This window comes from Carcharhinus amblyrhynchos, chromosome 15 (assembly GCF_965287045.1).
Source record: "Carcharhinus amblyrhynchos chromosome 15, sCarAmb.v2.hapA, whole genome shotgun sequence".
Classification (NCBI taxonomy): domain Eukaryota; kingdom Metazoa; phylum Chordata; class Chondrichthyes; order Carcharhiniformes; family Carcharhinidae; genus Carcharhinus; species Carcharhinus amblyrhynchos.
In genome coordinates this window covers 32,781,471-32,799,857 of record NC_137338.1, presented here as the reverse complement: position 1 = coordinate 32,799,857, position 18,387 = coordinate 32,781,471, and the positions used below count along the sequence as shown (strand labels likewise).

General features: G+C 43.2%; 1 protein-coding gene across 1 annotated transcript; it reads right to left on the bottom strand.

Annotated features, from left to right (window-relative positions):
* Positions 1–871: 871 nt before the first annotated feature.
* Positions 872–17,940, bottom strand: LOC145352951 (uncharacterized). Its single transcript, XM_080203259.1, has 6 exons — positions 17,342–17,940; positions 14,716–14,985; positions 10,644–11,024; positions 8,134–8,301; positions 3,898–4,145; positions 872–992 (listed from the first exon to the last, which is right to left on the bottom strand). Exons 1-6 carry the CDS (start codon positions 17,904–17,906, stop codon positions 930–932), a joined length of 1,695 nt encoding a protein of 564 aa, XP_080059385.1. The 5' UTR covers positions 17,907–17,940; the 3' UTR covers positions 872–929.
* Between the last annotated feature and the right edge of the window lie 447 nt (positions 17,941–18,387).

Sequence of the window (18,387 nt, the reverse complement as noted above, 5' to 3'; positions counted from 1 at the left end):
AATAGTTGTCATCATAAAGTTATAAAATTAACTCTTAAATTGTGACATTTGTAAGATTTTTAAAAAAATTTCATTCATGGGACAAGGATGTCGCTGGCTGACCAGCATTTGTTGCCCATCCCTAGTTGGTCTTGGTGGTAGTGAGTTGCTTTCTTGAATCATTGCAGTCCATGTGCTGTGGGTTGACCCACAATTTCATTAGGGAGAGAATTCCAGGATTTTAACCAATCGACTGCAAAGGAACGGCAATATATTTCCAAGTCAGGACGGTGAGTGGCTTGGAGGGGAACTTGTAGGTGGTGGCGTTCCCATGTATCTGCTGCCCTAGTCCTTCTAGATGGAAGTGGTCATGGACTTGGAAGGTGCTGTCTAAGGAGCTTCAGTGAATTGCAGCAGTGCATCTTGTAGGAGGTGCACACTGCTGCTACTGAGTGTCAGTGATGGACTATTAAACATGAAAATATACAAGGGATTTAGTAATACTGGATTTGACTAGATGGTTGCTAGCTAAGAATATTTTAGTGGAATTATTAACTCATACTTAATAGTTGCAAATTTACAATGTTATAACTGCAAACGTCTTGTTGCTTTCATTGGACAGAATTTTCCCATCCCGCCCACCACAAGAATCGAAGTGGGTGGGACAAGAATATGCAAAAGGCCATTGACCTCACGCAGGATTTGTTTTGTGCCAAGTGCAGCCAGAAAATCCCACCCATAGTCTTGTACCTAATTACAGAAATGCATTTTATAAAAAAATCAGAGTAATTCAGTTTGAAGCAAAATTATTACTTCTCCATTTCGTATAACAAAAGCTTGTCAGCGTAAATGAATGCAACTTCCTGTAATATATCCAAAATTCTTTCCCAACTCATCAGTTGCCCTGATTCACTCATGAATCCCAAGTCAACACGTCTAGATTCTAGGAGTTACGGACTTGAAGGAGAATCCATTTCTGCTGTGGAAACTTCGAGATTTAATTCGGCAAGAGCCTGTAACAGAGGGGAAAGAATTACTTGACATAACATGATGCATAGATAAGTGTCTCAGGTCTGCAGTGAGATGTGCCGCCACTGTTTAAAAAAGGAGGTAGACAAAAGGCAGGTAACTATAGACCGGTTAGCTTAATTTTTGTAGTAGGGAAAATGCTTGAATCTATCATCAAGGAAGAAATAGCAAGACATCTGGATATAAATTGTCCCATTGGTGAGATGCAGCATGGGTTCATGAAGGGCAGGTCATGTTTGACTAAGTTGGTGGAATTCTTTGGGAACATTACATGTACAGTAGACAATGGAGAACCTGTGGATATGGTGTATCTGGATTTCCAGAAGGCATTTGACAAGGTGCCGCACCAAAGACTGCTGCATAAGATAAGGGTGCACAGTGTTACGGGTAATGTATTAGCATGGATAAAGGATTGGTTAACTAACAGAAAACAAAGAGTGGAGGTAAATGGGTGTTTTGCTGGTTGGCGATCAGTGACTAGTGGTGTCCCTCAGGGATCAGTGTTGGGACAGCAATTGTTTACGATTTACATAGTTGATTTAGAGTTGGGGACCAAGTGTAGTGTGTCAAAATTCGCAGATGACACTGAGGTGGGTGGCAGAGCAAAGTGTGCAGAGGATGCTGAAAGTCTGCAAAGAGAGAAAGATAATCTAAGTGAGTGGGTAAGGGTCTGGCAGATGGAGTACAATGTTAGTAAATGTGGGGTCATCCATTTTGGTAGGAATAACAGCAAAATGGACTATTATTTAAATGGTAAAAATTGCAGCATGTTGCAGTGCAGAGGGACTTGGGTGTCCTTGTGCAGGAATTTCAAGAAGTTCGTTTGCAGGTGCAGCAGGTAATTCAGAAGGCAAATGGAATTTTGTCCTTCATTGCTAGAGGGATGGAGTTTAAAAACAGCGAGGTTATGTTGCAGCAGTATAAGGTGCTGGTGAGGCCACTTGGAGTCCATGCACAGTTTTGGTCTCCTTACTTGAGGAAGGATATACTGGCACTGGAGGGGGTGCAGAGGAGATTTACTACGTTGATTCCGGAGTTGAGAGGGTTGGCTTATGAGGAGAGATTGAGTGGACGGGGGCTCACTGGAATTCAGAAGAATGAGGGGAGATCTTATGGAAACATGTAAGATTATGAAGGGAATAGATATGATAGAAGTAGGGAAGTTGTTTCCACTGGTGGGTGAAACTAGAACCAGGGGGCATAGCCTCAAAATAAGGGGAAGCAGATTTAGGACAGAGTTGAGGAGGAACTTCTTCACACAAAGGATTGTGAATCTGTGGAATTCCCTGCTCAGTGAAGCAGTTAAGGCTACCTCATTGAATGTTTTTAAGGCAAGGATAGATTTTTTTTGAACAGTAAAGGAATTAAGGGTTATGGTGAGCAGGCAGCTAAGTGGAGATGAGCAGGCAGGTAAGTGGAGCTGAGCAGGCTCGAGGGGCCAGGTGGCCTACTCCTGTTCCTAGTTCTTATGTTCTTATGAAAAGCATAATTGATTTTAACACTGAGGACACAGCACTGAATTTGAAAATTACAACTGTGCATTTTAACTGAAAGATTGAATGCAAATTAATTATCAGCGACAACCTTATCATTGATTGTGTTTTATCAAGTTCAGTGTTTTTTCATCTATAGGAAGTACAATTAACTTTTCTAGTTAGAACTGGTTGATTATTTCTGGTCAGTAGCAGAAGGTTTCTGTTAATTATACTTAGCTTACACTTAGCTCAGTTAAAGAATTAATTGTTCTTTGACTGTAATTGTTTGTGACAGATGTGTGAACAGAGTGCGACTTGTGATATTCATGTGACTGACTCTGATCCCTTGAGTGGCTGAATGAACGCAGTAATGTTCCCACAGCAGCTGTGACATGAAATGGTCCACTTTTTTGTTGGTTATTTAGCAGGATTGACACTTTGGTTTTATTTTGTTATTTTACTCCGTGCTGAAAAAAACCTATTCAACTGACTGCCAACCAAACCTCAAGTGGTCAGTGTAGACCTTCTAGAGAAATTGAATTTAAGTGAAATATTCATATCGAAACAGTATTACAACTTGAATAGAATAATGATATCTACGTCCTTACTTATATAAACTTCCTATTTTGAGGATTATTATCTACAGAGATTGAAGTAACCATTATAAAGCATCACTCCATACTGTCTGAGTCTGCTTTGCAAGAGCACAAAAATGGAAACTGAAGTTCATTTCAATCACTGGAAAATTCGAATAGTAACTAATTGAGAATATTGATTCTTTCATCTGTACTATTGGTGAGCAGACAGGGGACATAGAATCCCTACAGTGCAGAATGAGGCCATTTGGCCCATTGAGCCTGTACCGACAACAATTCCACCCAGGCTCTATCCTCGTAACCCCATGAATTTACATGGCTAATCCCCCTAACACTCTTGGGCAATTTATCATGGTCAATCAGCCTAATTCATACATATTTGGAGTGTGGGAGGAAACTGGAACACCTGGAGGAAACCCACACAGACACAGGGAGAATGTGCAAACTCTGTACAGAATGTACAGATCAGCCATGATCTTATTGAATGGCGGGGCAGGCTCGAAGGGCTAGATGGCCTACTCCTGCTCCTATTTCTTACGTTCTTATGTTCCACACATTTCAGTGATCCAAGCCGGGAATTGAACTCAGGTCCCTGGCCCTGTGAGGCAGCAGTGCTAACCACTGTGCCACCGTGTCATCTGAACTGTCTTAAATTGATCCCATTTGCTCACAAAACAATGAATTCCCAGTTCTGCATTATGCAGAGGTCCTGGGTCAATATAACACCCCATGCCTCTCTTTCATTGGGTTTGCAATGAAATTACAATAAATAACTCCAAAAACTGATCATTAAAGTCAACTGCTGTTACTTGACTTACCTTTCTAGTCATTTCATTAGAAGGATCTTTGTTACAGAAAGTGCTGAGGAACATTCTACAGACATCTTCACCTTTATCGAGCATTATTCTCAACAATTCCCGATTCCTTTCTTGGCAGGTTGTTTTCGATGAAATGTTATTCACTTCCTCTTTATTCAGACACTTCTCATAAAGTTTATCTACCACAGGCTTGTGAACACCTTCGCCCATTTTCTGTACAAAGTCACTGAAGTTCTTGTGTAACCAATCTGATAAGAAACAAACGTGAGTACAGGAGAAATGAACAGACTGCTGCTGATGTCTGTGCTCAATTCTTTCATCTGTGGTTCTCTCGAAGAACACATTGGAAGGGAAACATATTGCAGTTAACTTTCAGTTAACTTTCAACACAGTCAATATCCAGCTAATGTGGGACGTGCGAGGAAACATTAACGTCTGTTTTTGATGGATGTAATTAAAGGAGAGATAGGTGTTCACTTTTGTTGCCTGCCTGCCTCAGGAATGTGCATTTCTGGGGAGGAACTCCAGGAGATATTTGTGGTAAGTGACCAATGTGCCACCAGGGGCATGTTGCTCATTCAAATCCCCATTGTCTCAGAATTTACATCCATTTTGAATTTAATACTGAATTTAATATTAGGTTTTCAGTAAAGCCGGCAGTTGAAGGAAGGTGAGGTCAATGGATGCAGTAAAGGCAGGGGTGATGGAGGGAGGGTTGGAGGTAGAGATATAGAGTGGGATGTGGAGAGTTGGGGGGGGGGGGCGTAGGTGTGAATGGGGTTGGTGAGGTTAGTGGGGGATGGTCAGGGAGAATTAAGTCAAGTAGGTGGGGGGGGGGGGCGGCGGTGGAGGGGTGGTGGTAGTGGGAGTAGAGGCTGGGAGGTCCATGACCTATATGCCTCTCGGAACAACAACCCTATCCAGGCCTGCACGGATTGAAGACACATGGTTGGGTCAACCAATGTGCAGAGGTGTTTTACACTCCAGTAGATGGGAAGTATGTTTTTATGAATGTTACAGATAAAAACTGCCGTTAATACACAAAGCACAGTCGTTAGCAGTGCTGCCTCACAGCGCCAGGGACCCGGGTTTGATTCCGGGTTTGGGTGACTATCTGAGTGTCTGCGTGGGTTTCCTCTGGGTGCTCCAGTTTTCTCCCAAAGTCCAAAGATGTGACGGTAGTGTAAATTGGCCATGTTCAATTACCCCTTACTGTCAGGGGGAGTAGCTATGGTCAATGCATGAGGTTATGGGGATAGCGTATGGGTGGGATTGTGATCGGTGCAGACCCAATGGGCTGAATGGCCTTCTTCTGCAGTGTAGGATTCTATGAATCACAGAATATCATTTTATTAAAATGGAATTTGATTTATTCAATTATTGTAAATCAGCAGCATTATTGTTCCCACATAGCATTAACATTCTTACTGTTGTAAAGCAGACATCCAATGATTTCAGTGTGCGGAATGCACATGAGATCAACTAAGTTATGTAGTGTTGGTCCCACATATCATTATTTCTGCTCCTCTGAAGATTTTAACTCATAGGACAGAATTTAACTCCCCCCCCCATCCCACCCACTGAGGCACATTTGGAGGCAGGCATCACTTAATTGGGGGTTGGGGTGATGAAGTTCCCGGTGGGGTGCCCGCTGTCTGCCTGTCTCTGCCCAGACGAAGTCTGCATTCAGAGACGTCCTCATCCCACCGCTACCAGAGGCCAATTGATACTCACTTAAGGGTTTTGGCCCGCTGCAGCTGATATTTAGCTAGTTGTGGGAGTGGGGGAGTTATAGAACATAGAACATAGAACCCTACAGTGCAGAAAGAAGCCCTTTGGCCCATCGAATCTGCACCGACCACAATCCCACCCGGGCCCTACCCCCACATCCCTACATATTTTACCCACTAATCCCTCTAACCTAAGCATCCTAGTACACTAAGGGGCAATTTTAGCATGGTCAATCAACCTAACCCGCACACCTTTGGACTGTGGGAGGAAACCAGAGCACCCGGAGGAAACCCATGCAGACACGAGGAGAATGTGCAAACTCCACAGAGACAGTGACCCAAGCTGGGAATCGAACCCAGGTCCCTGGAGTTGTGAAGCAGCAGTGCTAACCACTGCGCTACTATGCCGCCCATACATCTCACGCCCAGTTATCTATCACACAGGAAGCTAAAAATCAAACTCATTGGCTGTGAGCTTACAGTGGTGGGGGAGGGGAATTTTCTTGTTTAAAGGCATTCAGTGCCTAATTGAGGGACACACCGTTTTGGGGAGGGTGGGATGAGGGGAATGGCTGGGGGGGGAGGGGAATGTCTGCTGAGAACTATCCCGGCTACTGAACCCCTTCCGCCTTCCTCTGAGCCCCTACCATCCTACCCAGGACTTCCATCCAGCCCTGGCTCACCTGTAGCCCGGGTTGCTCAGTACTATGCGCAGTTCTGGTCACCTCACTACAGGAAGGATGTGGAAGCTATTGAGAGGGTGCAGAGGAGATTTACAAGGACATTGCCTGGATTGGGAGGCATGCCTTATGAAGATAAGTTGCGGGAGCTAGGACTCTTCTCCCTGGAGACACGAAGGTTGAGAGGCGACCTGATAGAGGTTTATAAAATGTTGAGAGGAATAGATAGGGTGGATTCTCGGAGGCTATTTCCCAGGGTTGAAATGGTTGCTACGAGAGGACACAGGTTTAAGGTGCTGGGAAACAAGTACAGAGGAGATATTAGGGGTAAGTTTTTCACTCAGAGGGTGGTGAGAGTGTGGAATCGGCTGCCGTCGGTGGTGGTAGAGGCAAACTTGCTGGGGTCTTTTAAAAGACTTCTGGATGAGTATATGGGATCTAATGGCATTGGGAGTTACAGATAGTTCTATGGCTTGGTAGGTATAGATGTGATCGGTGCAACTTGTGGGCCAAAGGGCCTGATTGTGCTGTAGTGTTCTATGTTCTAAGATACCAGGTCTCACCCTGAATGCATTGCTAGCAACTGTTACCACTTCCACTGCCTGCAACAGATAGTTGCTGCCTTCTGATAGACTGGCAGCTTTTGAGCACAGGATTTTCACTCTTGGATTCCTTGATCCTGGAGAAGGCATACACTGGCTTCCTCATTGTTCTCCGGAGCAGTGTACTTGTGGCTGGTTTTAAGTCGGTCCGCCTTGTGTCCAACGAGGGGCATACATGCGATGGGTTGTACTTGGGCTGCTCTTGGTTGTTCGAGATTGGCCTAGTGCTTCATGTCGTTAGTGTGTGCTTAAACTGGACAGATACTGGGCAACATGACAGCTCAGTGACTATCACTGATTGCTGTGCAGACACATGGATTTGGGCCAGTGTCTGTGGGAGTTTGCGCATTCTCCCCATGCTTGCGTGGGTTTTCTCCGGGTGCTCCGGTTTCTTCCCACACCCCAAAGATGTGCTATTAGGCTGATTGGCAGTAATAAATTGTCCCTAAATTAGTTTCCCTCAATGTGGATGGCCATAAAACATAGACAAGGGTCATGGGTGGAGGGGGGGACTGGTGGTGTTAAGATGGCGGCACGGGCTCGTTGGGCCGAAGGGCCTGTTTCCCGGGCTGTTTTTGTTCTTTGTTCTTTGTTCTTAGTGCCTGAGTCGCAATTAATATCAGCATACCTCCCTCACAAAGAGGTGTGATGCGGGGCTCCTGCTGGCTCGCTCCAGATGGTGAGTGCAATTCCGTTGCCTGCAATAAATACTGTCCACACTGTGACACACCTGAGTCCCTGCTTGTGCAGGAGAAATCCTGAGTGCAAAATGTCTATTCAGCCCTGGAGCACAGCATTGTTAGGGAATGTGGTGTGCCAGAGCTATTGCATAGGTACAGTTTTCTGTAACTAAAAAAATTAAACAAAGTAGCGCAGAGCCTCCCTGTCAAGTAACATAACGCAAAATGCCAGGACCAGCCATGCCAACTCTCCAGGTACACACTGCAGATAACTAAGGCGAGCTCATCCAGAAGTGCAGATGACAATCTAATTTAACAGTTGAATGAGCAGTGAATCTCAATGTGAAGAGTGAGTCCTGCCATGGCACACTTTTGGCATTATGGCCAAAGGGACCATTACTGGGCTAAGACAAAAAAAAAATTATTTTTATCCCAACAATGATAAACACAATATTCTAAAAACCTCTTCCTAAACAGTTCCTTCAGGAAAATATACTTGACCCAAGTCATCAAATAAAACTTACATCAGGAAACAGATCTTTACCTCTGCAATGTGTTCCTTTGTGAATTAAGTTTATTGCTTTCATTAATTCATGTTGTTTCCTTCTTAATGCACCAAGTTCCCTTTCACTTTCTATGTAGCGTTGATAGCTTTGAAAGTACAGAATACTAATGGACTCCTCCAAGCTTTTCTCTCTTGTACTTTTTCCATCTGTGAAACAAAAATATATGCTCCATGTAGAACCAAAGACTTTGCAAAATGTGTTCAGTTGTTAGAAATAGTAAGGATACGCAAGGATATTTTGGCCTTGGAGGGAGTGCAGAGGAGGTTTACTAGGCTGATGCCGGAGTTGAGGGGGTTGAGCTATGAGGAGAGGCTGAATAAACTAGGCTTATACTCATTAGAGTTCAGAAGAATGAGGGGAGATCTCATTGAGACGTATAAGATGATGAATGGGATGGATAGGATAGAGGTGGAGAGGCTCTTCCCGCTCAGAAAGGACAGTAGGACTAGGGGGCACAGCCTCAAGATAAAGGGGGGGGTGGTTTAGAACGGAGTTGAGGAGGAACTTCTTCACTCAAAGGGTGGTGAATCTCTGGAATTCTCTGCCCGTTGAGGTGGTGGAGGCTGCCTCACTAAATATTTTTAAGACGCGGGTTGATGGGTTTTTGATAAGAGAGGGGATTAAGGGTTATGGGGAGAGGGCGGGAATGTGGAACTGAGCCATGACAGATCAGCCATGATCTTATTGAATGGCGGGGCAGGCTCGAAGGGCCAGATGGCCTACTCCTGCTCCTATTTCTTATGTTCTTATGTAACGGTTTTAATTGAAGAGTACGAAATGCTGATGCAATGTAGAAGAAAATTACAGCTGCTAGACTGTGATTCCCCAATCTTAATCTAGGGCAAAAATGGTATGTGCGAGGCTGAGACTTATAGAAAAACATGCTGGTATTGGCAGCACGAAGCCTGAGCACTATCTCCATCTCTCTGGTCAGTCTCCTGCCCACATCCAGGCCAGCAGAACAACAGTATTTGAATAAGTCGGAAAGAGCAGATTTTTGCAGGATCTCGTGAAGGCCGAAGCCATGGAAGCTTAAGCTTTCGATGTGCATTGGGGGGTTAGCGGGAGCACTCCTGTCCATCCTGACTCCACAAGGTAGGTAAAGAAATTGTTAAAAAGGGCAATCTGTTTGCGCTTCTCTCACTGCTTGATTGACCTGACAGGAAGGATAAAACTAATTGGGTTCAATGACTTAATTGACGTCTGCCTCCCCACTGAACAGTTTTCAGCAAATACTGCTGCACCTCTCATTGCGAGCTACCCATCCTTCAGTGCAGATAAGTTTGGTTTACCCATTGAGTCAAAGACTCTCATGGAAGAAAACCCATTTTCCCAGTGAGGACAACTTAGACTTTCTCTTTCATTCTGAGCACAAACTGGGCCAACTTCTTGATATTCCTCTGTCCCCTAAATTCCTCTCCTTGTCTGAGCTGAAGCCTCCTCATCCCTTTCCTACATAAAACAAATCATGGCCTCCCATGAGTGATAACTGGCCCTACGCCCATTGAGAAGCAAATCTCTTGCTCCCACCTCACAAACTCAACATGTCTCTTCCAACTCCTTATCCAGCAGCACCCTGAGCCAAAAACCTCTCTCTGTGATGTTTCCCCCTTTCCCTGTGAGATAAAAAAGTATTTCCCTATGCAAATAAAATTGGGCCCTGGAATGATGCAGCTCCAAATCCACTGGGAAGAAAATTGCCCTGCTCCAGTGTCAATTCTTCTCGAATTCCCATCCCCTTTCTCCTTCATTCCCCAGTTACCCCTCAGCTTTCTTTGCTTCCATCCTACAATTTTTTCCACTCTTGCTGTCCGCTTCTTCCCATCCCCAATCCACTGCTAAAGTGAAGAAATGGCCCTTGTCCCATTGTCCTCTGTTGTTCCTTCTTCTCACCATCACTTCTGGTTCCTCCTTTTCTCCAGTAGCAATTCCTTTGCTCACTTCTCTTTCTCTCCTATTCTTCCTCTATTCTACCTCTCTTCCTTCCCCAGGCCTCCCTCCTCTTGGCCAAGATTCACTTACTGCACTTGGTCTTGGTTCCCCTTTGGAACTACAAGGGAGATTGACTAAAGCACTGACATAGCTGCAACTTTTCAATTGTCATTACTTTAGCGAGAATTTGTCATGCATAAAAATAACAGGAACAGGAAAAGCTCATTAATCAATTAACCTTTGTCCTCACATTATTCAGTTCCTCTTTCATCTTTTGTATAGAATGTGTTTTTGAACATTTCTCACTTGTCTTCCATTGCTCTGAACTGATGATTTTATACTTACAGTTCAATCATGTAATTATTAATCTAACGTAAGGCAGGATGAAATCTCCTGTTATTAATAACATGTTAGGGAAAAACTTGCTGCAAGTGTTACTTTTGTATTATTGTATTACCAGTGTTACCCACACATGCTCACAGAGAATGATAAGGGCTAAGATATGGCAAAGGTACAACGGAAGAAAGCGTTCAATTCCCTCGATGTAATGACTGACCTATACACTTGACGAAGACCAGTTTCACAATCCAGAAAAGACGGTGCATGCTCATCGTGAGTTTCTCTGCAAAATCCTCAAGTGTGGTGGATTCGTCTAGCATTGATGAATCTTGAAGGTGCAGGATGTCTCTAATGGCACTTTCTGGAATGCCGTGCTGAGCCTTTTCAAAGATTTCGTATGGGTCCAGAGTTTGGATTTCACTGTAGTCCATGGGTTGGTTTGTTGTGTCCAGCATGCACTGGATGACACAGCACTGAAAGATTTCTCTTATATTATCAAGGATATATTTCCTGCCCTTCGTGGAATCATTGTGTAATTTTCTTAGCAGTTCACACAGGTTGGTTACCAACTCTCTTCCTTTGGGAAAGAAGTGAGCCACTGTAATCCAGAAACGATAAAGCTATAGTTAGTTTGCAAGAAAGCCTACTCAATTATCACGTATCTGTTTTCAGTGATGGTTTATTGTAGTAATCAGATTTATTTTTTCAAGGGGATCATTTTACATAAAAATTGCTGGCAGCAACACTCTTGAATAAAATAATCGATTACTTGATTTGTGCAATCCCAGATTATATACCCTGAATGTGAAAGGAAAAGAAATACATGGTCTGTATTTTCACACAGATCTCCATCTCTGCGGAAGTGCCTGCAAAGGTCCAAATCTGGCCATGAACCCAGCCTCTGCCATTACTCATAGGTGGGGACAGTTTCTAATTGGCACATCTATGGTTTCCTGAGGCAGCTGCCCACGTAAATCAGCAGCTGTTGACCATGTGATTTTGATGAACTAGGTTTTTGAAATCAGTAATGTCCATTTGTGCAGGTTCAATTTGACTGGTGTAGTCTGAACCTTGCGCATTCATTTGGATAACCAGGATAACCTTTTCGGAAAAGGGTTTTCATTTGATTCCAGGGCACCTTTGGAAAAGATCAGGTGCCACTTGGGAGAGGTAAAGTACCCTTTTGGAGAAGTCAGGTGTCCATTAAAATTGTTGAAAGTGAACTGGAATGTATGTAAAAAGTGCATAAACCCATTGGAACTGTCAAAGAACTGTCAAGCTGTCAAACAAAGGACAACTACCAAAGAACTAACAGAGCTCATTGCAACTATTAAAGCTTTCAAGGGAATTAACTATGTTTGGGCTTTTGAAAAATTGGGGAGTTAAAGAAAAGCTGGCTATTTCAGTCCGTTGAAATAAGTTTATCATTATAGGATTTTTGCTGCATGAGTGTACCTTACAACCTAAAATCATCACAGTGGGGTACCTGTTAAGTGGGCAGTTTGACTGGCAACTCCAAGTCGTTATAGAATAAAGATGTTTGTTCTCAGAAAAGATTAAGTACCTAAGGGAAATGTTTGTTTTCATGAGAGATTAAATGAAGGAAATTATTGCTATTGAATCAATGAAAACACTTTTTTTTTTAAATAGTGAGACCATCAATAGATTCATAACTTAAGTTTATGTCAGCATGGCTCCTGAGGTTTGTCCAGAGTAGATGGTAGGTGAGTTGGCAAGGAGGCTATAAGTTTAAAAGGTAGTGGGCAGGGATATGGGGGGTATAGAGCTCAATAGGGGTTGGCACTGGGGCATAGGTTGGAATGGATGGTATAGAGGTCCATGGGGGATGGGGGGAGGGCATGAGGAGATATGGTTGGTGTGGATGGACCTGTGGTCTGTGTGAGAGTAAGGGGTGAAGAGTGGAGGGGATAATGTTGTTTAATTTTTTTTCACTCTCGATCACAGTGCTGATGGACAGGGACATGTCTTCCCTGCCTTCACACTTGTTCCGGGTTGATAGGATTGACTTCTCACCTAGCCCAACCCACTTCCCCTAATCCAGCCCCACTAGTTGGGCTTGTAAAGCCGGGAAATGATCTGACTTGGTGCAAATGACTCGGCGACAGGTTTTGAATTAGGATTGCTAACACTGACTCCTTATCATAAACTATATTTATGAAACCACAAAGTACAAATAACTCTGGATGAGGAGAAGCATGGTGGCACAGTGGTTAGCACTGTTGCCTCACAGTGCCAGCGACCAGGTTTCAATTCAGGCCTCGGGTCACTGTCTGTGCAGGGTTGCACTTTCTCCCTTTATATTTGTGGGTTTCCTCTAGGTGATCCGGTTTCCTCCCACAGTCCAAAGATGTGCGGGTTAGGTGGAGTGGCCACGCTAAATTGATCCGAGTGTCAGGGGATTAACAGAGTAAATGTGTGGGGTTACGGGAATAAGGCCTGGGTGGGATTGTGGTCAGTACAGGCTGATGGGCCAAATGGTCTCCTTCTGCATTGTAGGTATTCTATGATTCTTTGAGGAAGATTCTACCTGGCTCACTTTAGATGCAGCCTGTTTCAATATCTGCATCCAGAATGTGCCTGCGTGCTCCATTGCTGCATCTAATTATTCCTTAACTGATTCAAGGGTATTTGGTTCCACTGCTCTGCCTGGAGATTCATTCCAAACATTAGCTACTTTCTGCATGTGAAAGAATCGCCTGTTATCAGTCCTAAGGTCACCTATTACTGGTTTGAATGAATGTCTCCCGTTATACTCCCAGAGTTTAATGCAGTATTCTCGTTTGACCTATTTTCAGAGTATTTATTATTTCCATAGTTCTACATGGTTCCCCTCAGTACCAAATTCCCTGGATGAAAAAAAACCCCAAGCTTTTAACTTCCAGCAGTGGCAGAATACAGTCTTCAAATAAAAATAGAATGAGCCAGGCTGCTGAATTTTACAGGGGACAGGTGGGAATTGTACTCACTACTGGATAAAATAGCATTTCTGAACTGCCCAATGTTAAACATTGCCGTCCTGCAGCCTTAGCACATACCCTGATCACCTTTAGTTTAGTTCATTTGTTAGTGTCACAAGTAGGCTTACATTACCTTTGCAACTAAATTACTGTGGAAATCTAGTCGCCACACTCTGGCGCCTGTTCGGGTACATTGAGGGAGAAGTTAGCATGGCCAGAGCACCTAACTAACATGTCTTTTGGAAGTGAATGCAGGATCTCTGCCCCACAATGGAAGGAAGTCCAGCCCTTGACTGGCCAGCAGTTCTAGTAGCCCCAAGTAGTGCCAGAACTCAGTAACTGGAGCTGAAAGTAGGCGCTGGGATGAAGGGGGCGTAACCTCCTGAGTGAGTCAAGTCTGGGCTCTGGATGGCGAGGCATCAAGGAAGCTAGGGATGGGGCTTGGTGGCAGTGGGTGGGGGTGGGGGGGGGAGGCTTGTTGGCCAGCTATCAAGTGACAAATGCGGGTGGTAACATCAGGGGTGTGGGTGATTGGTGTCCCCAGTGCACACAGGGCACCGTCCAAAGGATGTACCCTCCTTCCTTTTCATATTCTAACCAGTTGGGTTAATAAATTGGCCTTCTCATTCCTGCCCACCCATATCAACTGTATTATGTTGTGCGCAGTGTAATATTCAGGTTCATTAGATTGTTAATAAGTTCAATTGCCTGTTAATTATATTTTTTTAAATGGTGAACAAGCTTCCGATTTCACCCCCTGTTCATCTGTAATTTCATGGGGAGTGTGCCAGGGATGAGTGGGAAGGCAGTTTTAAGCTGCCTGTCACATTTTACTCGTGTTTCCTTGGCAGTAGACCTTAAAATCCAGCCAAGAGTGAACATTTTTGTATGGGCAGTTGAGGTTTTCAACTTTGTTTTACTGGCCACTGTAATGACATCAATGAGGCCTATGAGGTGGGCTTCTTGGAGTACAAGTTCCCTGATTGAGGTAATAATTGTCCGCCCAATCAGGGAGCCTCATTTTTACATATAATGAGGAGTTACAGGTCTATTGGCACTCTGGATCCTGAATGTGCAACTGAAGTATTCTTAGAAGTGCTGATAAGTTTGTAAATAAAGAGAATCTGGTGAAGGAGAGCCGGCTTCTGAAGAATTATTTCAGCCACGGAATCATTCTAGTCAGCTCTTTAGAGGATCGAGTTTTAAGCCCTCACCACATTCCAGGACGTTGGTGATATGTTTCTATAAGGGTGGGTTAACATAGACCATTGGAAAATTTAACGCTTTCACGTTAAAATACCAAATACCTACCAGGTAAGAGTTCAAGTTTTTGCCTGCATATTTCCTCTGCATGAGCTCCATGGACCCGGTTGAGTTCTGCCAAAGCTTTCACCAGCATCCTTTCTTCAATGTTATCCACCATATCTCTTGGTGTTGTATCAAATCGGATGTCAATTGACTGGTCTCTGAAAAAAATATCCATCTGTTTTTCTAGTTGATCCTCCAGGAAGATTTTCACTGCATTCACCACTTCCATGTTCCCCTGAATCCTGTGCCTGACCTGAAGAAAAAGTTCAATTGCTAGAAACAGAAGTGAATAAACAGAAATTAATATTTTGTTAATATTAATTAACAATATTAATTATTGTTATAATTAACAATAATAACAATTGTTATAAATACTTGTGCACTATTTAGGTTGGAAGGCGTTTTGGTTTTGTAAAAAAATCCTCCCCTATCCCTTTTTGCAAAAGAAATGGATTTTAATAAACTTACATTCATTTTTCTCCAAATTTCTGCTCTTTTTCTCCTAAACAACCCCAATTTAGCCAATGAATATTTGAAGACAATTTAAACATTGGGAGAAACACAGCAAGACAATCCTGTCAACTTCAACATTCAGTCTCTGGGTCTTGATCTTGACTTTGTGTAATAGATGAACGGTGACTGGGTAATCTGTTTTACACCTTTCCCTATTAATTAATTTCCACTGAAGTCAGAACAATTTTCAACCTTGGTCTGTGTTCAAAGATCAGATAGGATAACCTTGTTTTTTCCCTTCCTCTCTAGCCAATTGGTATCACTGCCTTAACCCCAAATTAAAACTGGGATCCTTCCTGCTTCAGTGCCACAGCGAGTTGCACAGGGAATCATTGTGTTCAAGGAGTAGCTCATCTTATTCTCCTGGAATGGAGTATTTTAGTTCCAGTATACTATATAGGCAACAAACTCAATATGGAGAATATTGGTTGCAAATTAAATCAGTTTATTTGGTAGAAAAAACTGAAGAAAAAGATTGTCACTTGGTAGAATAGTTGTGCTAGAACTTGAGCATTGTTGAAAAAAGAGACAGTTGTCAAAACTCTTTGTTTTGTACTCATCAGGACAAACACAAGAATGCCAAATTTGAAAGGGAATAGTGGGCCAATTTTCCTGCTGGCTCTATTCGATCAGGTGAGAAACTTGCCGCCTCATAGCCTGTCCTCGTCTGATTTAACAGCACTTGATGCAATTTAAGGATCACACAGTCAGCTGGAGGGGTGGAGCCTAAACATGCCAACAATGCCCAGATTCTGGCTGAATCCTGGGATGACAGGTCTGTCATATGAGAAGAGACTAAGTCGGTTAGGATTATATTCACTGAAGTTTAGAAGAATGAGAGGGGATCTCATAGAAACTTATAAAATTCTAACAGGTTTAAACAGGGTAGATTCAGAAAGAATGCTCCCAGTGGTGGGGGAGTCCAGACCTAGACAGTCATAGTTTGAGGATAAAGGGTTTTAGAACCTTTTAGAACTAAGGTGAGGAGAAATTCTTTCACCCAGAGGGTGGTGAATGTGTGGAATTCACTATCACAAAATGTAGTTGAGGCCAAAATGCTGCATGATTGTCAAGAAGAAATTAGATAAAGCTCTTGGGATTAAAGGGATCAAGGGATATAGAGGAAAGGTGGGGTCATGATACTGAATTTGATGATCAGCCATGTTCATAATGAATGGCGAAACAGGCTCGAAGGGCCAAATGGCCTAAGCCTGCTTTTAGTTTCTATGCTTCTATTCTAAGATCTCAAAGTTAAATTTAAGGCCCCCTCTTCCACCCATCCCCCCACATGGAGATCAGGAACCCCCTCCTCCCAGGAGATTAGAAACCCCCCAGTGGAAAAGAAGAACACCACCCCCTCCCCCAAGCCAACACTCAGTAGTGAATTCTACGTATTCACCCCTCTGGGTGAAAGAATTTCTCCTCATCTTAGTTTTAAAAGGTTCTAAAACCCTCCCCATCATGCAAACATTGGGGCACCTCTCACCTATCCTCCACATTTACACTGCAGGGAAGTTACTGTGAAAATCCCCTAGTCGCAACAGTCCGACGCCTGTTCAGGTACACTGAAGGAGAATTTATCACAGCCAATGCACCAAACCAGCACATCTTTTGGACTCTGGGAGGAAACCGGAGCACCCAGCGGAAACCCAGACAGACACAGGGCATACTCCACACAGTGACCCAAGCCAGGAATCGAACCTGGGTCCCAGGTGCTGTGAGGCAGCTGTGCTAACCCCTGTGAGATATTATAACCACGACTGCAGAGTACCAGAGCAGATGAGATCAGGAACAGATGACAAAAATTCTTAGAGGGTAGCGTCCTGCAATCTTTCCATTCAGATAATGGTCTGATTCAAATGTGCGGAGGTAATAAATAGAAGCAAAAAGATAGTTCCATTTTTCACCACTTGCCTCCTTCACCTTGATATGTACAAACACTCAAAAACAGCATTTTAAAATTTCTTGTTAAAATGATAAATGTATGATGGCTTTGTGCCTAAAAATTATGTTTACTGTCTTTAGCATTCAAATGCAAAATACCTACTTCACAATTTGCCTGGTATATTTATTGATGCATTACGGAGATTGTGTTCATTTATTGATTCTTTCTCACCTTTGTAGGGTTTGCCATCCACAAACAAACATAGTGTAGGGTATTGCTTTTGTATGTGCTCCACAATGGAACCAACTTTATACACAAAATCATCGTGTTCAAACTCATTCTTGTTCACCAGCAGTACTTTGTCATGTCTTAATTCCAGATGGACTTTGTAATCAGCATTCATCTTCTTTTCAAGCAGAACAAAAGTAGCATCAAGGGATTCAATGTAAGGCCACTCCTTTTGAAATAAGGGTATCAATTCGTTGAAGACATCTTTCCGGAATGGCATCAGAACTTGGTTCTCATAAAAACACAGAAATATCTCCTTCTGCTTACGCTTGAACCAAAGATGGTAACACTTGGACTCTGGATTGGCGTGCACGACTAATTTTAGGCTTTTCATAACGTCCAGTAACTCATCTTTCAGTTTTAGTGTTTCATTTGACCAAACGTATTGCAGGAGGTTTTCTGAAAATTTTCCAGTGTTGACGAATTTCATCCACTCACGTTGAATTCGAAATGGTGCAGTTTGTATCTTTGGTGGTGGTACACAATTGACTGGAATCAAAGCGGCCATGAGATCAATAAGCCACTGAGGATCTAAGACCAAGATCGGGTCAGAATAGTAAGCAAATTTCATGCAGTTCAAGGCTTGCAGGGCGGCCTGTACTTGATGCATCTTGTCAGCGCTGCTTGCCTCTGTACCTTGGGGGCTGCCCATTATCTCATACCACGGTAAATACAGATGTGAACACAGCAGGTATTTCTCCGTTCGATGGAGAATATGGTAGTACAATTTTGCATGACACAAAACAATGTTGTCTTCAAATGCAACCTGTCTGGAAAGTTCCTCAATGGCTGAACGTAGCTTACTGTATCCAGTCCCCTGGCCATGGTCAACAGAGTTGTCAACGGTGAATTTCTGATCATAAAGTACACCGGCTGGGAAAAATTTTTGGAGGTAATTATATATGGTATTCAAAGCCTCTTCAGCCTTAGATAAAGGTGAAAAAATAAAAATGTTTAAATTACCTTGAATAAAATTAAGAACAGACCCA

Coding starts and splice junctions, on each gene's coding strand:
- LOC145352951 (XM_080203259.1), bottom strand. CDS start 17,906: ATGGCCGCTTTGATTCCAGTCAATTGTGTACCACCACCAAAGATACAA. Junction 14,986..17,341: donor GGATGGCAAACCCTACAAAG/GTGAGAAAGAAT, acceptor TTCTGTTTCTAG/CAATTGAACTTTTTCTTCAG. Junction 4,146..8,133: donor CAAAGGAACACATTGCAGAG/GTAAAGATCTGT, acceptor GTTTCTTATCAG/ATTGGTTACACAAGAACTTC.